Here is a 22,590-nt window from a genome sequence, read left to right as displayed (position 1 = left end):
TGGGGACTTTTCAGCTAAAGACACTTGATTGTTTTGAAACAGCAATTTTCAGCTGGTCCTCCTCTCTTCAGGGATGGTGAGACGGGATGCTTGAAGGAACCCAGAGGGTCAGGTGACCTACTCTCATGATCAAGCCTGCCCTGGCCCTGACGTTCTCATCTGAGAAATGGGGATCCAGAGGTCCTTGAGCTGAGGTCACAAGATCTGACTCCATGGTCCGCCCCTGTGTCTACTGATCCATATAATCTTGGGCAAGTCCTAGAATGCCTCCTAGCCTTGATTTTCCCATCTTTAAAATGGGGCTAATAATACCTCTTTCCAGGATTTTTTTTTATGAGATAAGATGAAAGTATGTAGCAGCATCCATGAATAATGAGATGCTGTGAAAACCTCCCATCTTATTACCATCACCTCAGGTACCCTCCTTGGGGCTTGTGGGCCCCATGTCTGCAACGTATCAGGGTTGGGGTGTCGGGCTTAGGCTCTGTGAGTTCTGAGGACCCACCAGGGTCAGGAGATATTAACTCTGAAGCTCAACAAAGCCCTTCTTCCTTGTAGAATGGAAGGTACCGTGTCGGTGAAAGAAAAATTAAGTACTCATCATACATATGTTGAAAGTAATTCTGGTGAAGTTTTGAAAAGGAAAGCATGCTCTCTCGTTCATTCTGGTTCAGGCGACTACAGCTTACTGTAGACTACAGATAAAGAGATAGCATGAGAGTTCACGTTTTGACACTAAACAAAGCCTTGTTTCACAGCCTTAGTGATTTGCCGTAATTCGGATCCCTTAGCTGCAGGGGAATATCGGGATATGTCTTTGGGGAAATAGCATATCCTACAAATTGGCAAATTCAGTCATTGTTTGCTGTGATGTTGCGTTGATCAGTCTGTCTGCTGGCTGGGCATTTGAACTCAAAATTCTGGGTAACATACCATTTATTCATTCATTCGCCAATTATTTATTGAGCACCTACTGTGGGCCAAGCATGGTGAACAAAGCAAGCCAAGTCTCCCTGCTGTCACGGAGCTCACATTCTAGAGAATACGCCAATAATGGGGAGAGGGGTCATTCCCCGCCCCCTTCACCCCAAGAAAATCTGGAGAAGTTCCAGCCAGCACTTGGGCACCTCAGGCTTGGTGGCCACTTTCTAGGATCCAGACACCCTCATGCGGGACCTCTAGCCCCTGCCCCTTAGAGCCCACATGTCCTGTAGTCTCCAACTCACATGTCCCCTATCAGACTAAGTCGAAAGAGAGCTTAAGTATGAGGATGAATAAGAATAAATGAGAAACGAGTGATCGCCGTGGAAGAGCGCACTCAGACAGATTGTTCACTTGGGGAAGCTGAGTCACAGACAGTGAGATGGAAATCAAGTGATTCACGGTGGCCACAGTCAGTGAAAGCAGGGAGGGCTCATGAGAAGGAGTGGAGTCGCCAGGGAAGGGCTGACAGTGAGGCCTCTGACCTTCCCCGAGCCTGTGCGGAGGCCTCCCCACACTCTGCTTTGCTATAAAAAGAGTTCTTCCCTTGTGTAGCTCTGGCCCGGTCCAATAGTTAGAGGTGGCACTGCAGTTGGGCTTGAAGCCCGGAGTCCTGAGTTTTAATAAGGGATGGGTCCAGACTTGGTGGGACACGAAGCCTATACACATTTGGAGGTCCTCTTTAAGAAAAAGAGCACGAAATTGCTGATATGGTGTTAGGTAGGGGCCCTAGGAAGGTGCTGGGCAGTGAGTGGGGCTTGGTACATAGGGTTTGACCAGCTGCCCGGTAAATCGGCCCCGGTTCTGAGGCTGATTTGCCACTCTGAGAGTGGACCCATTTTCCCCTCTGAGGTGTGGGTTAGTCTGGGAAATGAGGGGTTGGAAAATGCTTTCATGATGGAAATCTGTCCTTCCTGGACTAATTGCTCCCAAATATGAAAGGACCAGTTAGTAACGTGGTCTCCACTGCCTCTGAAGCTGTGAGATAGGCCGTTGTGTTTTTCTCAGCCAGCCAGGTTCCCTCATCCTCAGAGCCTGTGAACAGTCTGTTCCCTCTGCCTGAACTACAGTACACTCTGCTGTCCCCTTTCTCCCCCTTCCCACGTCTATCAACTCAGAGGTCACCTCCCAGAGGGGAGTCTAGTCTGATGCTCAGGAGAGGCCCAGCCCTCCTCTTGTACCCCCTCTTGGGCCCTGGGCTTTTCCTTAGAGGCAATTAGCCAGGGTTGTGTGTGTTTTTGCATTTGTGTGGCTATCAGGGAATGGCTGTGAACCTCAGGAGGAGCTGTCTTGTGGCCCCTAGCCCAGCACCGGTCCTGTCCCACCCAGAATGCCCAAGGCAGGTTTACCAAATGAAAACATGAAGAGGTCCCCATGCTACTAGGCCCTTGGAAAGTGCTACTGGGCTAAGGTTTTAAAGGGTCCAGGAGAAGGGAACCCGATCTGCAGCAGGCAGCATGGGGTGGGGAGGTCATCACAGAACCAGCCCCTTTTGAAAAACAAGTGTGGAAATGAGAGGCACAGCATTTATCTGTGCCGATAATGGAAACTTGAAACACGTTGTGTGTCTACAAGAGGGGCTGGGCCTTTGATCTCTGATTCAAGGGTAAGGCTGTGAAACAGAACAACCGTCTTTTCATAATGCTAAAAACAGAAACAAAAACAAAATCCCATTATAAAAAAATTGTTTCAATCGGGGAAAACAGGCTTAAGGGGCTGGAGAGTTTCAATTTTACAATAACAGAGTTGAGTTTCCTGTGGAATTTTCGTAATAATGATTTTTTTTATAGCTATGACACAAACATTGCTGAGAAAATCTTGCAATGGAGCTTCCGCTTCAAGGTTATGGCCTTTGCGTGGTCATTTGCCAGGGATTTCAGGTCCATCCCTATCACCTTTTTCCCCAGCATTGGAAAAACAGAAGGCAAAGTCAGTGGAAGATAGAAAGTTCAGTTTGTACTTTTGTGGGAAGGGCGGCCATTCTAAGCAAGGTCGGGGGCCAGGATCCCAGCTAAGTCTTCCCTGAGCTTAGGTCCCTATGGTGAAATAAACGCAAGATAGGAAATTTAAGTTCGCTCATAAAGTTCAAACACATTATTATGGACTTCTGGAGCCCCTGGCTTTGTGGAGAGCAGAGCATTTGAATTAAGTCAGATAAATGAGTGATACAGGGAGGCGGAGCTCAGAGGAAGCAGATGGGATTATGGCAGAGTCAAGACAAGGAAACAGATTAAGTGAAGAATACTGTGCGGGGCAGACAAAAGAGAATCCAGGGAGAATTTTCGGGAGAGAGAACCGGCTTTGAAATAAATCAGGCCTGGCTTAAATTCCACCTCCTCAACTTAATTGTTCTGCGAGCTGGAGAAAGATTTATTTTTAACCAATCTGAGCTTGATTTCTTCATGTATAAAACTGGGAAATATCAAAATGGGCTTCATCTGATTGGGTTAGGATTCATGAGGAAGTGTCTGTATAGAGCCTGCCTCAATCAGTGGCAGCTGGTATCATGTTTATGGCACGGGGTAGGGTTATCATGCCATAATCCAAGGCCAGTCTCAGCCAGTAGTGTTCTAAATTTTGAAAAGCCTCTAGTCCCATAAATTTGAAAATATTCTTATCTTCTAAAAACAAACTCCGTTTGCTGAGAACAGAAGATGAAATTCAAGAGACCAAATATTGGTGATAGCTCAACTCAGAAATGAATCAGATTGAACACTCTGCACAAAAGTGTAAAATAGGAAATGAATCCAAAAAAGGAAGGAGACTGAGGCAGAACTTACTAGCCACAAATATTACGTGGTCAAAAGAGGACAGGCCCTTTTTTTGCATTATTATTCCTTAGAGTAGTATTATCATTTCTTTTAAAATGCTGAAAATCTTTTAGTAGATCCCATTTATAACCATCTTGCAAAAGCAGCCATTCTTTACTTCCTTTGCTCCAATACAATGCTGTGGAACATATATTCTTATTTAAAGGGTGAAGGAACCAAGGCTTGGGGGCATGTTAGGAAAATGTCTGGGGGAGAGCATGAGGGTTTCCAAGCTCATGGTCAGGTGCCTAAGCCACTCAGGCCTTTTTGAGACGTAGTTACCAGGCTCTTCCCAGTTGATCTTGACCCCTGACAGGCTGAGACAAAGGCTGATGTGAGGGAGGCTTCAGAGCTGGCACAAGGAGCTCAGTGCCGCTGGCAGGAGAGGAGTAACCAACCCAGTGAGTTCAGCTTCTGCTTTTGCATTTCCTTGAGTCATGCTCAAACTCACGGCCTCGGGAGGGGTGAAAGCAGACCTTACTTTTAGTATCTTTTACTGGAAATACACCCGCCACCCCCCAAACACACACCGAAACAATAAGACAGGGCTAGGCAGACTGGCCTGATAGAAGATCTACTGAGTTCTCTTGGTTACCACGAACCACTTGTACCTGTGGGTCCTGTATTACGGGCTGGAAAGTGAGACCCAGTGGCCCAGAAAGCTCTTGGCTTCTCCATCGCTCAGATGGGGCAGAATGGGACTGAGCAGACCTCTCAGATAGTACAGCCAGGTGGAGAGTCTTGCCAAGAACACACAACCAGTAAGTTGAGGGCCTCGTTTCGGAACCAGGTAACCTATCAGCAGAGGACGCAGACTCCGTTCTTGATGACCTGGTCTTCTCCTGGTCACAACTGAGTGCCACCTACACTACCACTTACTTAATAGCATTTCTCTTCATGTTAAAGTCAGTTTCAAAAAACCTTTAGTCCCCTCCTAAGCAATGTGAAATCGGGGGTTTGATGCGCTAATCATAATTTGTATGGTATCCATTAAGTATACGAACGTTGTACATTCAATATAAACGTTGAATTATCATGTTGCACCTAAAGCCGTAGTATGTACCAGCAGTGGGGTAAGTGAGACCGGATGGGAAACCTGCATCTAGTCAAAGATCTGACGCGGTTCCCGTCTGTGTCCCTCACAAGGGCACTTGAGTGTCTGTGTCATTAAATCTGGTGACCACGGTCTCTCTCACTCCAGAAAACACGTGTGCTTCTTGCAAGTCCGTCCCCTCCAGGCACGTGATGCATGGGTGAAGAGGGGGGACTAGATTCAGGCCACTGACTTCAAATCCCAGCCGTATGGCCTCGGGCAAGTAACTAACCCTGTTCATCCCTCAGTTTCCTCAACTGCCAAGTTGAAACGATAATGATAATCGGGATCACCCCTGCACTGTGTGAGAATCCAGGGTGTCTAAAGCACGTGGCATGCGCAGGCACATCCGAGCACCAAGTAACTCGAATTACCCCCATGTTACCAATGAGGACAGAGAGACACTAGGGAGACAGCTGGCTTCTCTCTCTCTCTCTTTTTCTCTCTCTCCTTGTGTGCTGGTGTAGGGGTAGCTCTGTGGTCTGCAAGTTTTAGGGGACTTAAGATGCACCAGGGGGCTTGTACGAAATCAGGCGTGCGGCTCCCTTCCGCCACCCCTGGATTCCCACAAGCAGGTCTAGGGTGGGGCTCAGGAATCTGCAGTTTTGATGATTACCCAGGGGATCGAGGCAGGTGGTCTGAGCACCACTCAGAAGTATTCTGCTGTCTCTGAGGTTCCCTGCCCCCTCTTCCTCCCCCAGAGCCCCACCCGCCCCTCTTTCCACCCACCCTGGCAGCACCCTTGATGCTATGTAAATGCACAGTTTAGCATTATTTCCATCCTTGCACAGAAGGGGGTCTGGGTTTGTGTTACCACCTCTGCCAGTGAGATCTCACTTTAGGCCAGGGCAATAAGAAGATAAGGAACGGGGAGGGGAAAAGATCACAGCAATGTGACTGAATGCTCTTTTTAAGGTGGAAATATGCTATTTCCCTACTCCTTGGGAGTTCCCTGGCTCTCATTCAACTTTGTACCACCTATGTCGGGCCCAAAACAGGAGTCTGAACCATGTGTAGAATTTGCAGAGAAAATGAGCTATTTGGGATGATTTGGAAACTAGTCACGGAATCCCCAATTCTATCACTTTAAAACTTTTTTGGGGGGAAGGCCATTTAGACACAGCCTAGTGCAATCAGATAGCCTTAAATGGAGTTAAATAAAAAAAAAAGTTCTTCTACCCACATGTATCAGGTAGCTGCTTTGTGCTGCCATTACTGCTGGGGAGGGATCGCTCTGATCTCCATGTGAGAGCCTCCCTCGTGGGAGGCTGTGTGACTTACCTGTGGTCAGGTAGCTCCCAGGGGACAATACGAGAAGCCCAACAAGGTCATTTGACTTCCAGACCTGCCCTATTTCCATCAAGCCCTGCTACCTCTCTGGGTTTGTGATATTCATCTCTGGGAACCAGACTAATCAGGAATGTTCTTGAAAGCTTAGTTTAGGAGAAAACCGATGGGCAAACGCATATTCCAAAGCATTCACAATCCTGCTCAGGACACTTGTTGGTCTAGAAATCCACAGGTTGGCCTCCTGCTGACCCCTGTGCGGGGCCTGGGGCCTCAGGCCCGCCACTCAGGCTGATGTCAGAGGAAGCACTAATTGTTTGTTGGCCCAAAGCAATGCACTCCCGCGTGACCTCCTAGTATTTGAGACCAATCAAATGAGTAAGCAGGAGTGTTACCTGAGAGGTGCTTGTTCCATGAAAACCCACATTCTTTACATCATTTGAATCAAGACTAATTAATGCAGCATCAACTGTACCACCTGTCCCTCATTCAACTAGGTGTCAGAGAAAAGAGGAAATCAAGTCAGGACTGATCGCAAAGGAAACTTCTCAGGGGCGGGGGGTGGAAAAGCCGCCCCCCACCAGCGCTTGATGTGGTTGTGCCTGGGTCACACACTGGGTGCGACCTGGGGAATTCTCCGAACCAGGGGGCGGAGGGGCGGGGAGACCCCTCTCCCTCCTCTCTAGAGGTGACCTCCCACCCACGCAGTGGAAAAAGAGAAACTTATTTCATGACGATTTGCATTGAGAAAATAAAGGCAAATGGGCAAGTCCTTGGAGGCCCGTGTTTTCATGGGGTTTGCTCAAGCATGCCGCCCCTGCCAGCCCCGCCAGCCCCGTGGGAGGGGCGACCACACACGATGGGCTCATGGGCGGTGCCTCCCCTGCCCTGGAGCCGGCGCCCCCGGCCTGGCAGTGTCGGTCCTCCAGAAGTGGCCATGACCAGAGGAAGAGACTGAGACTTGAGCTGGGTTGGAGGAGGTGAGGGAAGGGGCCCAGGTCCTCCCCCACGGCAGCAGGAGGACTGCACACAGTTCTGAGCTTTGCATCGGAGGGAAAAGCTTCCCCCGCTCGCTCGGGGGGCCCACGGCGCAGCTCCAGCTAATCATGTGGTCCCATCTCCGGGAACATTCTTCCTGTCTTCCCCCACTTCTGTCTGGGAGGGGTATCGAGGAGCTGGAAAGGAGGGTTGCTAGAATCGCCCCGCATTTTACTGGAGCCGGGGACAGAGCAGGAAGGTCTCTGCATGGTCACTTGGGGACATCTGAGGAGTCATGAGACTGTGCATAAGTTGGGGGTCTCCACTTTGGAAAAAGTGAGAAGGCGGCTCCTTTTTGAAGGGCCCCGGAAGTCACGGAGTGACTGGCAGGTAGCGTCATGGCACCTGGCTCTGTCCCCGCTCCGCTCATGGGGAGCTGTGCTCGGCACACACCATGCTGGGCGTCTGTGCCTGTGAACGTGACCCAGTTCAGTGCTGCAGGGGATATGGTGGAACCAGGTGGGGTCACCCCCATGAGGAGGGAGGGACCAGGCCCCAAGTACTGTGATGTAAGGCGGGAGGCCCAAGTGTCCCAAATCCCCCATGACTCACCCTGGGGACACTGATGGGTCACCCATCCTCCTGACCATCCCCTTCCTAACTCCTCAAGGACCCACAGGTGCACCCACACTGTCCTGCTAGGAAATAAAGGTGAGGGTGTTGGTGGCCACCAGCACCCCTGAACCTGGAGCTCAATGGCTTTGCTCTCAGCCTTAGATGAGCTACAAGGAAATTTTAATAATTAAATTCCTATTTTTTAATTTGTATTGTTTGAGTTTCAAATTTATAATCTCTAATATCATAAATGCTTGCATTATGTTACATGCCTAAATCATCATTGCGGATGTCCCCTCCCAGCTCTTGGGCCATCCCTGAACGAGACTCTGTAGCTTCGGGGGAATGGCTCAGCCTGGCATCTCTGGGAAGAGCTGATTCTTGTCATCCTCAATTAACCCATCACATTGTGCCTTCCCCCTAGAACGCCTGTCCCCTGTGCTCCTACCAACGGACACAAGGATTCCTGTACTTTCAGGAAGACGTCCCCTGTGCTCCTACCAACGGACACAAGGATTCCTGTACTTTCAGGAAGACGTCCCCTGTGCTCCTACCAACGGACACAAGGATTCCTGTACTTTCAGGAAGACGTCCCCTGTGCTCCTACCAATGGACACAAGGATTCCTGTACTTTCAGGAAGACGTCCCCTGTGCTCCTACCAACGGACACAAGGATTCCTGTACTTTCAGGAAGACGTCCCCTGTGCTCCTACCAACGGACACAAGGATTCCTGTACTTTCAGGAAGACGTCCCCTGTGCTCCTACCAATGGACACAAGGATTCCTGTACTTTCAGGAAGCGTCCCCTGTGCTCCTACCAACGGACACAAGGATTCCTGTACTTTCAGGAAGACGTCCCCTGTGCTCCTACCAATGGACACAAGGATTCCTGTACTTTCAGGAAGACGTCCCCTGTGCTCCTACCAACGGACACAAGGATTCCTGTACTTTCAGGAAGACGTCCTAGGGCTAGTGGCTAGCTTCGTAAAGTTACACTGAAAACACTCCAGCAGAGCTTTGATAACATTATATACCCATCATAATACTATATCACAGCTGGCAGGCTATGGTACGAAAGAGCCTAGGTTTCAGAACCAGACCCACCTGGCTTGGAAATCTGACTCTACCAATAGCTAATATACAAATTACATTTGCTTTGTGGGCCTCAGTTTCACCACCTATAAAATAAAAGGATCAGGGCTTCCCTGGTAGCACAGTGGTTAAGAATCTGCCTGCCAACACGGGGGACACAGGTTCGATCCCTCGTCCAGGAGGATCCCACATGCCGTGGAGCAGCTGGGCCTGTGCGCCACGGCTGCCGAGCCTGTGCTCTGGAGCCTGTGAGCCACAGCTGCTGAGGCCCGTGCGCCTGGGGCCCATGCTCCGCAACAGGAGAGGCCACCACAAGGAGAAGCCCACGCACAGCAACGAGGACCCAATGCAGCCAAAAATAAATAAATAAATTTATTTAAAAAAATAAGAGGATCGAACCAGCTGCTTCGAAGGTCCATCGCAAAGTGCCAGCGATTCGGCATCCTTCCAGGACACCATTGTGGCTCTTTTTTTAACATTTAACTACAAACATGTTAACGCAAGCAAAGCGAGAGAGACAAGTATAAGGAAGCCCAACGTACCCACTGCCCTGTTTTAACAGCTCTCAGCACCCGCATTGCCCCGTCTTCGCCAAAGAAGCCAGACTTACCCTCTGGGCTAGGCAGAGGCCTCTCGGGAGGCGCCGGGGTAGATCGCATGCTGTTTCCCATTTTTCTCTCTCCCCGGGCTGTCGAAGCCACTCGAAGCCAATGGCTCAGGGGATCCACACGGAGAGTGAGCCACGAGCCCTCTGGGTGGAGAATGACCCAGTTTAGAGTACATCCTGCATCATTTTTTCAGGCAGCTCACTTCTTGAAAGGCGGGTGTTTTTATGTGAAGATGAGATTCGTGAAAGTTGGTTACATTTGTGCAGCTCTACTTCTTTTATCAAGGGAATGACAGAGAAAAACCACAGAGAGGGAAGTTGCTAGCAAGTGCTGTCGGTGGAGAAAGCTTCCATTCCTCCGCACGGCTGACAGCAAGCAGCCGGCAGTGTTTGTGTGACAGACTGAGTGCCTTTCAGATCCCCCCACCCTGGCTCTCCTGAGCCCTGACCCTCAACTCTCAGGGTCCTGGCATTTGGAGCTCTTAAAACTCAGGAGTTATGTGGCTCCACAACCAAAAGGGGGTGAGAAGAGGGTACTTTCTGTTTCCACTTTCTCTCTTCTGTTGGAGTTTCTCAACATGCTCTAAGCAACGGTGACAAGTGAAAAACCCTGACAATACAGTTTGTTGGCTGCCTGCTTCCCGTGCTGCTACAGCACTCTGACACCTGCTGTTACTTTTGATTATCATAGAATCTCTGCATCCCTAACCCCATTTTGCAGAAAGGAAAACTGAGTCTCAGAGAAGGTAAGGATTTTGCCCAAGGTCACACAGCGTGTAACCGGAGAGCTGGGATTTGAATGGCTGATGCTAAGTCTCCGGTTTGTTCCATAATGTTCAAATTCTGGCTCTGCACGTGCAAGCTAGGTGACCTCGGGCAAGTTCTCGACCTTTTCCTGACTGTTTCAGGGAATAATAATAAAACAACGTTGGGTTGTGGCTGCAACGTTAATAGATAGATAAAGCCTGTGAAACACTTAGAACACGACCCGGCATAAAATCCTTGTAGGTTATTGCCATTTACTGTGTGTTTTCTGTTAGTCCATAGTGAGAAAAGCTTGAATTCTGGGTCTTTGTATAAGTATTTTGGAAAAGGACTTAAATGATTCCAGCATAGACGTGTCCTCCCAGGCTGCTTGAGGCACAGCGAAGAAGGCCACATCCTTAGAACTATTCCTGTCTCCTGGGGACAAAGACAGTTGATGGGGCAGAATCCCCCAGCTGGTGTCCATCCCACTGGGAAACTTGCATTCCACCCCATTGTTTGTCTCCAGTTTAAGATCAATGCCTCATGAGTTTGAAAGGGTCCCAAAGTCAGCTAGTCCAACCCCCAGCCTGGCCTTACATCCTTCCTTTATGCATTACAGTTTCAGACACTGGAAAGATGGATGCTCTCAAAGCAAGGCCTTTCAGAGGCTGAGGGAGATCTGCACCGCTTCCTAGCTGGGGGGAGGGGATACCTGGTATATTATGAAACAAGGAAAACCAGAGTGAGTGTTCTTTGAAAGTTAATCTATTTTAACTACTTACATGGACAGTTTATCACTTACAACTCAAGCCAAGAGATTGTAGTATCATTGTGCTGTCCCCAAGATAATGGCAAGACTTGCAAAAACTGTAAACTCATAATGCACTGCAGAACATGTGGCTGCAATGGGCCACATGCTCAAATGAGGAGTCCTGTCTTCTGATCCTGTTGGTCTTTGTGACTGGACACAATGGGGATAGTTTAAGGGTGAGGCCCCTCCTGATGCAAGGTCAGGGCCCTTCCTGCAGGCGGGGCATGTTTTAACAGCAGCACCCTGGCTCCAGGGGGCAAGGACGAGTTTTCTTTGTCCCTGGCCGGTCCCTGCTCTGGTGTAGGCACTCCCAGAAATGTGCTCCCAAAAAGTGCTGGGGAAACCACACCAGTGGAGGGACTGGCAACCTCATTCCCTGCAGTTCAGCGTCTCCTGTGCAGGACCCTGAGCCAGTGCCCGGAGGAAGGCAGCCCACGGGGTCCCACCCGGAGGACAGGGAAGGCCACCGCCTCTGGGGCCCCACCTGAGGTTGGTCCAGGGAAGGAGCGAAGCAAGCAGACTGCCTGGGGGTCCAGCGCCCCACATGAGATGCACAGATGTTCGAGAGGCACCTGCTGCCTCCGTCCTGCTCCCAGTGCCTTTCTAGAGCCCACAGCCTCCCGAGTCCCTCAGCCTCCCTCTCTGTTATCACCAAGGCCTTCAGGCCTCTAGAGAAAGCTCTCAGGACAGGTGGAGGAGAGGCCCTGGCAGCCCTCTCGTGCGGACATGACTCTGAAATGTGTGCTGGCCTCACCCCTCACTCTCCCAAGCGTCCTCACCGCCCGCCCCGTCACCTGACTCCTAGAACAATGCCACTCTGCTCCCTGCAGCCTGATGCTTGGCCTCCACGATCGGCTAGACCCCAGGGCTTGTGCCTTTCACCCCCGACCAGAGCACCAATAGGCAGGTGAGCTCCCACCCCTGCAGGCATCCCAGGCCCCTTCTCTGCAGCTTGTCTTAGCCGTCCGCCTACTCCGTCTTCTCCCCAAGCCACTTCCAAGCGACAGCCTCTAGCCATCATGTCCAACACTGGTCTCTACATCAACAACTCCAGAAAAGTCGTGGGGAGAGACTTTGTTATCTATCCAAGTGAATTCTAACTTCACCTCTCTGTCCAACAACTTTATAATTCTTCTCTGGCATTTGTGTGCTATTTGGAGGAGTTCAGGGAATCCAATACAGAAAAACAAAACAAAACAAAAGATTGAAAATTGCATTTTACAGATGGGAAAACTGAGGTCCATCCGAGGAAAGAAACATACCCACGGTCTCGAGATGAGAAAGTGGAGTGGAGGCTGGGAGCCCGGGTTCTCGGTCCTCTCCTTGTTTCTGTCTGGCAGGTGGGCGCAAGCTGTGAGCAGGGGCTGGGCTGGGCTGCAAGCACCGTATCCTGCCCGTGCTCTTCAGAAAAGCTCATCGGTCCAGCTGCCCCTTAGAGGTCTGCTCGCTGGCTTCCTACCGACTCCAAGTAGGAGTGAACTCATCTGAAAGAGGCTTTGATTTGAGAAGAGCGAAAGTGCCTCCAGAGACTGAGAGCTGGGGTCTCCCTAATGAAATGAATGAACAATCTGATTTAATCTGTGACAGTTTTATGCAGTGGCTGGAGGTGGGAGCGAGGGTATGAGAGACAAATGCTTCTAGAAACAATAAGGAGAGAGCCACAGAGAAATGAGTTAATTAACATTGGCTGTGAACAGTCTTGCTTTCCGTCTCCCTTTTCTTTGTGATGTCAGAGGATTGAAACCGGCCTCTGCCTCTTCGTTTTCCCCCAGTCTTTGGATCAACGCTTCTTTTTCTCTGCATGACCTTGGGCCCCAGTTTACTCTTCTTAAAAATGAGATGAGTGGAAAAGGTGATCTCCAAAGAGAGAGCCACTGAATCCCTTTCAATTCTAGCAATCAAGACTCAGTGACCTTTGGAAAATTACTACTAAGAGAAAAGACCCACTGTCACTTTCTTATGAAGTCCCATTAGACAGAATCCAAGCCTTGTCTTTACATCCCTCAGGATCCAGGCCAGGCAGTTCAGGTGTGCTGTATGCCCACCTCCTGGTGGGCAATTAGCAGATGCCACTGCCTTTTATCTTCCCAGCATCCCAGGAGGCAGAGTTTCCCAGCTCACCTTCTCTGTGTAGGGGTCAGCCAGTTAGCTCCCCTGCCCACACACCTGGGGCTGGAGCCCCGGAGACCAGGGATGCAGGGGCCTACCTTCCCCTCCTGGCTTCAGAGCCCACGTCCTTTTCCCAGGGCCATGCTGCCGTCTCCACTGGAAGCCAGGTCCTCGAGGGACTCTGTTCAGCAAATGGCTGGCCACCCTTTGAGCGGACACCTGGCGTGGAGAGGTCCCAGGAATGTGGGCTGTGCCGTCTCCAGCTGGTTTCTCTTTGACCAGATCAGGGATCCTTTTGTCGCGTGCTCTGCGTTATCGTGTGGACACGGGGGCTCAGACTTCTCAGAGCCTTCCACTCCCAGGGCAGCATCCCAGGACAGCTCTGTGCATCTTATCCACTTTGTGCTTCTAAAAGCCAGGCCTCGCTGTGGGAAAGGAAGTAACCTGAACCCCTTCATCGTATGGCAAGGGGGCGACAGCTCGAGGAGCCCCAACCAAGGGAAGGCAGGTCTGGGACAGTTGGGAAACCTTGGCGACAGTCGGAATGTGAACACCTACTTAGGGATGGAACCCTCCCTTTGGCCCTAGGTATTTCTTCCACAGAGTGTGACAGCGGAAAGCCCACCCACGTGACCTGCTTCTAAGGTGTGGGAGCAGATGGCCCGGGTGGGGACCCTCTTCTCCCATCACATCCAACCCCCCACAGCAGCAGTCATGTCAGAGCCACTGCCACCACCTTAGGTGCTCAGCCCTTCCTCTGCCAGGCACCTGGCTCGGCATTGTACAGCCTTCGTCCCCTGGGTGGCTCACAGCAGCCCTGCTCTACAGGCGACATAAATTAAGTAACATGTCCAAGGTTATACGATCAGTAAGAGGACAAATGGGTTTTAAACCAGGTCTGCCTGACCCCAAAACCCCTGCTCTCAACTGACCATGAAATGCTGTCCTGCTTCTCTGCCCTCTGGTCCAGCCCAAGAACTCAATGGAAAGTGATTTTGAAAGGTCATCAAAGCAAGCTTCGGGGACCATAAACTTTAGGATGAAACTTCAGTCCAGGGGGCTCAGAGGTCCCGAGGGGTCTCTTGGATGTCAGGTGGCAATGTTTGGAAGCCCAGGGCTGGGGATCTGGCTGGGAAGGGCGGGCGGGGCAGGAGAGACAGGAGAAAGAAGCCAGTTAGGGCCTGCTCAGGTTCAGCTATCATGGCCACTGTTAGGTCGCCTGGCATGATCAGAAGGGCAGGAGTGAATCGTGTGGGATGTTTTCCAGCCTTTCAAAGCATTGTTTTAAAGAACTATTAATGCTATGGGGGAAAAAAAGAACCCAAAACAAACAAACAAAACTAGTCATGCTCATACTATCTCAATTTTATAAAACTTTAACATGCATATGCATATATGTAGAAAAATATTAAAGGAAATCATTGCCAAGATGTTTCCAAGGGCTGTCTCTGAGTAGTGATTTTATAGATGAATTTCTCAATTTCGTATTTACTCCTTTCTAAAATGTCCCGATTTTTCTCCCATGTGCCTGAATTGCTTTTATGATCAGAAGCAGAACTAGAGAAGAATGAGGGTGCCTTGCAAAGAGGGTTTTCAAAGCAAGCAAGCCTGAGTTCAGATTCCAGCTCCCTGGCCTACTGGCTGTGTGTCCTTTAGCAAGTTATTGCACGTCTCTGATCCTCGATTTCCAAATGCACACATTTGAGATATTAATACATGCCCTGAGGGGTTATTCTGAGGATTAAATTAAGGTCATATTTAAGCAGAGATAAGTTTGGTAAGATGGGATAGCTACGGATTTACCCACGCTGGATCCCTTGGGGGTACTGGGTGGCCAGCTAGGTCACCGTGCAAGCTTGAGCAGTCCTTCCCCTCCTTGGGCCTTGGCTTCTCAAATATGATGGGGAAAGAGTTGGGCCAGACAATGGCTCACAGCCCTTTTGCCTCAACTACCATGCCCCCCACCCCCTGCCCCGTGCCCCGTGAGTGGTCCCGGGTATCCGCCCAACTGCCTTGGTACTTGCTCAGGGCTGCCTGTGGCCTGCCTTCCGCACCAGGGGCAATAAGAGCTGGGACAGGGCCTTAGCATCAGTTGGCTCCCCTGCCAAGGATCTCGCAGGATTTCCGGGGGGCACCCCACCACATCCTGACCTCGCTTGGCAGGTGCACCACCCCTGTGACCCACATCGTTCCCTGCTCTCCTCTCCGGGCGGGTGCAGCCACAGACGTGTCCTCCCTGCCCCCCAGGCCCACCTTCTCCTCCTGACACTCCATGGAGAAGGAGGCTGCGATACAGTCTGCTGGTTGAAACCTGTTTTAACAAAATTGCCCCAGAAGCTCAACATGAAAAATAGATCAAAGCAAGCTGCCGGTTGGAGGCTGGGGGCTCAGCACTCTTGCCCCTTTGTTTCTCCTGATAGGACTCCCTGATCCTAGGATATCATAAAGCACCAACTGAAACAGAGCAGTTGAGTGCCCTCACATTACAAAGAAAAGGCTCAGAGAGGGCAAGCCATCTGCTCAGGGTCGCTCAGTAAGTTTGGATAAGTGCTATGACCCCCTGTCCAGCGCCCTGTCCACCACAGAGAGCCATTGCCCATTTGCCAGCACTGACCCACATGTCTACGAGCCCCTTCCACCCTCGGGTGTCCGGAAGGGGATCCCATATGCCCTCAGGATAAAAGGGAGGCTTGGCTTTACCCTAAGACCAGGGTGGATGCATCCTAGAAAAGAGTTTATGGTCATTTTAGGATGTCGTAGGAAGAAGCCAGATTTGGGACCTCTTGGTGCTGGGGCAAATCTCAGTTTCACCTCTTAGGAAGTCACTAAACTTCTTTCCACTGTTTTTTGTTTGTTTTTATTTAAAAAACGAGCATAACCATATCCGCCTTGCTGGATTTTTCACGAGTAAGGATTAGAGAGTAGGTGTTACAAAACGAGCACATCGCGGGGCAGGGGCGGGGGGCTCTCTGTGGCTCAGCTCTCTGCTGGCAATAACTGCTACAAGCAAGTGCCTTTTCCCCGAACCTACGGGATCCATGTGAAGCGGTGTCCAGCACGGAGAGGTGGGCAATAGTCATTCCTGACATGGCTTTTAACACGCCATTGAAAGCAAAATTTCAAATTTCCCCGTTTCTTTTTTTTCTAGATCAGCTTTTCATACTCAGAGTCCCCCCGCCACAGCCAATACCCAGGGCTGGTGGGATATGGTACCTCCAGTCTGTGAGCCTGTTGGACACTGAACACATCTGACAAAAAATGGTACAAATGAGGTTCAGGCCCCAGGCCAGGTCCTGGATACCCTCATAACCTATAAGCTAACAATGAGAATCCTTGGCAATGAGAATAATCCTTGGCAATGAGAAAACAGTCGTAAAGACAATTATTTTGATGGTAGATCACACAGATACACGATTGGACAGAATGGGACAACAGTGAATATGAAATAGGCTTTTCCTTTCATTTCAAATCTGGATGCTTGGGAAATGCAGGACTCCTTACAAAGAGGAGGGCATCTGGACACCTGGGCCCAGGAATCGTGAAGTTAGTGATTCCTCTATTACATCGCTTTTCCCAGCAAGACTTAGTTTTGCTTTTGGGTCATACACACGAACCACCAGCAAGGCTCATAAGCTTATGGAGCGAGATGAAAATTCATATCTTGCCTCCTAACGGCATTTGCATGTGCTGAGCCCCGCGTGAATCACTCGTCGAAACACACAGGTGCCCGGGGTGAGGACCCCCGAGCTACTCTTTTTCAGCTCACCGTTCCATCCTTATCTCTTCGGCGTCACCTGCATTGCCCCTGAAGTAGATTATGATTCTGACACTCACTTCTGTGATTGTTTGATGAATGACTGTAAGTGCTGTGAAGACAGAAGTCTGTTTTCACTCAGAGCTGGAACACAGTAGGTGTTCCATAAGGAAATACAAGGAATAGATGAAAACTGAGGAGACACTGTGCCTGGGAGAGACACGCCACTGTCATTATGCCTCTTGTATGATTGAGGAAACCGAGGCCAGAGAGTTTACAGCACTTGTCCGAGTTTATCACCAAGCTGGTAAAAGAGAAGGCAGGGTTTGAACCCAGGCATCTGGCTCCAGAGCCCGACTCTTAAGTACTCTGCTCTGAGGCATAAGGAAATGGACGGATGGTTCCATAAAGCTGAATCGACCCCTTTTTATGACAAGATCACGGCACTTCTCTTGTGTGCTAGAGGGTCAGGTACATCACAGGTGTTCAGTAGATGGACCAATAGGCATATTGATAAAGTAGTATGTTGGGAAGTGGGTCCTGAACCCTGGGTGCTTAGAAGTTCTGTTCAGAGGATGTAATTTTTTAGCTGACTGTCCATGTGACTTGGAAGGTCTGGAGGTCTGGAAGAGTAGGGGAGATGGCACATCTGTACTTTGAGAAGGAGCGCGGCCGCCTGCCAGGGTTAACATGAGAACTAAACTTAAAGACTTCAGTGACAACTGGCTCCCCTCTGCTCTCTGTCCTGGGCTCGGTCCCCTTCGTGGCTCACGCCACAGTTCGTCATTATGTATTTGTTTCTTTAACAACCCCAGGTTATAAACTCCCTGAGAACACGATCTCATGTCTATTATATTGCTCAATGAAAAATCATTACCTAGCAGGTGCCTGGCACATAGTAAGCGCTCACTGAATTCAGTCGAGTGGATAAAATTACCATCTACAAAGTACCCAGCACAGTGCAGGCAGGCGGGGCTGTGCTTTCAGGGGCAGCCTGACCCTCTCAAGGTGGCCCTCTGCCCCTGAGCACAGTCGGGAGGACGACTCCCACTTTCTTCTGAAGCTCCTTGAGTCTCCCCACCTTCCCTCCCCCCTCCCCAACCCTGAGCCCCCCGGCCATGGTCCCAGCTGCCTGGATGGTGCCAAGGAGGGAAGTGTGACTTTGCAAAGCTGTTTGACAAAAATAGTGAGCCACTCTGAGGCCACACAGTTTCTGTCTGTAGCTCAAGTTACCGTAATTAAATGAGACCCCTCCCTTCGTGGTTCTCAGATAGGAGGAAGTGGTTCGGACCCAGTGTACTTATTTCCTCTGGAACTCTTGGGGAGGAAGGAGAGGGAGGAAGTCAGTCACACAGTACAGCCTCAACGCATATTCATTAAGGGAAGGAGAGATGGATGCACGGGTGGGCAGATGGATGGATACATGTGCTTACAGGGCCCTCAGGTTGGCTGACAGGAACCAAATGCTCTAGCCTCACATGCCGGAAAATTGTAATGAGAATTTTAAGCTCCAGCTTCTTTCAGAGCTGGGGGAAATAAATTCTTGCTGAATGTCAAATGAAAAATTAAAACCCAGCAGCATCTATTAATGCGGGAAGCTGATTGGGGTTTACTGAAATGAATCATTTCTAAGTCTTTAAGAAAGATCCACTCCCCTTGGAAATACATCGCCCGCACTCGAAGCTCAGCGTGGGGAAATTTTTTCTGTAATAGGAAAATGATTTCAGTGCAATACAAACCTACCCATCCCCTGTCTGTTTCACTTATATGAGATGGAGGAACACTTAGAAATAAGCGTTCAGAAAAATCAAGAAGGAGTGTCCAGGTCATCGGCTGTGCAGTTTGACCCATCATGTTTAACACAGTCTGCTACTGTTTACTGCCTAGGGGTATACACGTAACTTGGGGGACTTTAATTGTCTGGGTTAGGAATGATATTAAGAGCTGCTCTTTAGTATTTAGCATCTCCTACATACTGTATATGATTTAAACTTCTTACTGACACACACGGAAGCTGGTCTTCTTTTTACGAGGAAAGAACTAACCCTCAGAGAAGCAAAGCAACTTGCCCAGAGTCACTCAGTTAGGTCACTGGTGGCTGACCCAGAACGCTGGCCCAGATGTAGCTCATTAAAACAATGGGCTTCCCTGGTCTTGCTTCCCTGATTCTAGATCCGTTTAAGACGCAGGTAGTCTAAATAGCTTTCAGTCTGTCTGTTCCATCGTTTGTTTGTTGTTTTTTTATTACTATTTTTCTTGAAGTTTATTTAATTTATTTTTTATACAGCAGGTTCTCCTTAGTTATCTATTTTATACACATCAGTGTATCCGTGTCAATCCCAACCTCCCAGTTCATCCCACCACCATCCCCGCCCCGCTTTGCCCCCTTGGTGTCCATACGTTTATTCTCTACATCTGTGTCTCTAGGTCTGCCTTGCAATCGTTTTTTAATATTATTACTATTATATTTGTCAGAGCATGTTAAGCACTCTTGAATAGCATTTTTCCAACTGGAGACTATAGATTGCACCAGATTTTGCCAGAACTTTGATTTGGCCTTACCTCCCCAGTTTTAAAAGGACCACAGCCCCAGTTTGCGGCACCTTATAGCAAACTACAGAAAGACGATTTGCATCTATGGGGTGTTATTTCTCCTAAGACAGGAGCACTGCTTTAAAGACAAACTTTCGTCCTTCCCACACCTGCTCTCACTGAGGTAAGGCTCCCGCTTCCCCACCTCAGCCCTTGGAGCCCTCAGAGGCTCTCACCAGCTGTGTGACTTGGATGAATCACCAAGATTCATAACCTCTCTGAGCCTCATTTTCTCATTTGTCAAAAGCAAATAATCATCGTAATCTTACAGGATTGTGCCGAGGAGTGCAGGAGAAGAACCTTTCATGCAACACCCCTCCCCTGCCACTCAGCTTGGCAGACTCTTTCCCTTCACTCTGCGTGCATAACCCCGATTCAGGACAGTCTGAGGCCAAAACCCAGGTCATTTCCCTGACACCAGGCTCTCTGGACATCTAAGAACCTAAAAAGATGTGGAGTGTGCCGCATTCCTGAGGGGATTCTGGTTCTCCCAGATCTCTTCTACTCCTCACATCTTGCTTTCAGGTTTTATGTGCCTCGCATGTTTGCCCTTCCTTTAATACTGCTCCTGCCCTGTACACAGCCCACCTGCTTGGATCCTTGTGGCTTATTATCATCCACTCTCGTTGGCATCTTCCCACAGAAGATCCACACTCCCACACTCCTAGAAGCACTATTGTGATGTCCACCTGCCTGGGCTCCACGTACCTTTAGACGTCCTGACTCCACACTGATAGCATTTATTGAGTACCTACTATGTGTCTGAAACTGGCTTGGGCACTTTGCATATGTCAGCTCATTTAATCTGCTCAATACCTGTGTGAGTTGGGCACCATTATTCCCGCCTCACAGAGGAGAGAATGAAGGCCTGGAGAGGTTTAAATGTCTCGCCCAAGGTCACGCTGCTAAAAAGTCTAATAGCGAGCAGGAGAGCCCTCGGTGAGAAGCCTGCTATGTGCTAGGATGTTCTGTGGCTGGAAAAAATCTTCTCTGGCAGGAGCGTGCCCGTCCCAGCTCTCCCAGCCCTTCCTGCCGTGCGGTTCCCCATCACTGAGCAGCCACGACGTGCCAGCCACCGTGTTAGGCGCTGAGCCTCGCTTGGGACCAGGTTCTGCCTGTCCTCCCAGAGCACATCTGTCTCCAGAAAGTCCACCTGCTACCAGCTGTGTGTCTCTGGGGTCCTGAAGCCTCCCCTGCCCCAGCCCCCCCATGCCCCCCCAGATACCTTCAACAGCTGGGCATGGTCTCCCCTGGGAGCAGCTGAAGCAGGGCCGCCAGGAGCACCATCACCGCCCCTCCGTCAGCTGCTGCTTCTGCGGCAGAGTGAGCCTCGCGCGGGTGCTGAGGAGCCCATGCTGTCAAGAAGCGCAGTTGCTAAACCAGTTACAACTTCCTCTGCTGGAAACAAGAAAGGCTTGCAGAAGGCAGGTTCCTGTTTTCAGCAACGGCACCGAGCAGACTTCTCTCTGTAAGGACAGGGCAGATAGCAGCATTGTTCATTTTTTTTGACAAAGCACTTGGGAATATGGGCAGCTTGATTCTAAATGTCTGGGCCACGCTTGGCTTTCAGACACTGGAACTTTTTGTCTCTAATTAAAAGGCAGAGGAGGCCAAGAGGCTGCTCTCACGGTCCCCAAAGCTCCCTGGGTCCAAGGAGGCTGTAGTTCAGAGCTGCAGCTTCTCTTTTCTCAGTTTATTGATGTCACTGCCCAGTGGACCCTGGAGCAGAGCTTCTGGCCCCGGCTCCGCTGTAGATGAGTTTTTAATTGGCAGAGGCTTGAAACAGTGGGCATCAAAGACCCTTTACAGAAAGGAGCAACCCACCAGCCTTCCCGGGGAGGCATACCACCCCTCGGCTGTGCTACAACCAGAAGAAACTAGAAAGGTTATGAAAAATAATCAGCTTCTCCAGGTTTCTGCTTCAAGTTGACTAAGAAAACGGGGTAACTGAATGTGTGATGCTGGATCCTGGATCAAGGGAGAAGGACTAGAAAAACATTGGGATGGAGGTGGGGGATATTCAAATATATACGGCATGTTAGGTCACTTGCGTCGATGGTAATTGTCCTGGGTGTGAGAATGACATTATAGTTATGTGAAGAAAGTGTTAATTTCTGAGTATTTAGAGGTCAAGAGGCATGGCGTCTTTAACTTTCAAATGGTTCATTAAAAAAAAAAAGGGGGGCTGCCCTGGTGGCGCAGTGGTTGAGAGTCCGCCTGCCGAAGCAGGGGACACGGGTTCGTGCCCCGGTCCAGGAAGATCCCACATGCCGCGGAGCGGCTGGGCCCATGAGCCATGGCCGCTGAGCCTGCGCGTCCGGAGCCTGTGCTCCGCAACGGGAGAGGCCACAGCAGTGAGAGGCCTGCGTACCGCAAAAAAAAAAAAAAAAGAAAACACACACGCAGACAAAGAGAAAGAGAATGAGAAATGTATTTGAGAAATGAGAAAGCAAATGTGGCAAAATGTCATACTTTGTCAATCTAGGTGAAAGGCATAGGTGCGCTGTGCTGTTTCAACGTTTTTGGCGGGTCTAATAATTTTTAAATGATAGTGTACAGCTCCCTGTTCATAGCAAGTGAGTCTCAAGCAGGAAAGCCCAGGCACATGGGGCGCAAGGGCTTGTTGGTGGCAGAGATGGAAGCTGACGGGATGCCGACTCCAGGCGGCCCGCCCGGAGTCGCCTGCGTGAGCTGGGAACACCAGATGAGTTCCCTCTGAGAGCCCTGGCCCAACCCGTGCTTCACAGAGAAGACAGAGCATCCAGGGACTTGCCCAGAATCACACAGCTGGTCCCCAAGCAGAGCCAAGGCCAGTGTCACGGCCCCAACCCAGCAGGGCCAATACGGCCAGCGGGAACAGTCATTTAGAAACCTCTCTCGGTGTTGTTCTCGAAGATGAATTAAAAACACCAGGGCTGCTTCTAGGTTTAGCAAGAACTCTGCACTAGAGAGATGATCCCTTAGACAACTCGTAAAAGCCCCTGCTCTGCACAGGGCACCCTGGGAAGGTGCAGAGGAGATGGTGCAAAGACTGAATGGATGATTCGCCTCGACGGGGAAGAGCGGGTGCGCAGGGAGAGGCAGAAGTGGAGTTTTTTTCCCCCAGAATTCACA

General features: G+C 50.1%; 1 protein-coding gene across 2 annotated transcripts in view; it reads right to left on the bottom strand.

Moving 5' to 3' along the window:
- The window catches only part of SLA (Src like adaptor), a 34,301-nt gene extending 13,463 nt beyond the window's left edge, over positions 1-20,838 (bottom strand). The window contains exons 1-2 of one of the 2 annotated variants that reach the window (XM_022554015.3): positions 20,702-20,838; positions 9,467-9,607 (exon numbers count right to left, since the gene is read on the bottom strand). In XM_022554015.3, coding sequence (XP_022409723.1) covers positions 9,467-9,527 — 61 coding nt within the window. In that variant the 5' untranslated portion in view covers positions 9,528-9,607; positions 20,702-20,838. Of the gene's footprint in view, positions 1-9,466; positions 9,608-12,283; positions 14,133-20,701 lie in introns of those variants that run through there. The other variant, XM_022554017.3, reaches the window with a different exon arrangement.
- Between the last annotated feature and the right edge of the window lie 1,752 nt (positions 20,839-22,590).

Source organism: Delphinapterus leucas, chromosome 17 (assembly GCF_059928025.1).
Source record: "Delphinapterus leucas isolate spDelLeu-1000000601 "Yukka" chromosome 17, BTC_Dleu_Yukka2, whole genome shotgun sequence".
In the NCBI taxonomy this organism is placed as follows: Eukaryota; Metazoa; Chordata; class Mammalia; order Artiodactyla; family Monodontidae; genus Delphinapterus; species Delphinapterus leucas.
Note: the sequence above shows the minus strand (reverse complement) of the source record. Positions and strands in the feature narration are given on the sequence as shown.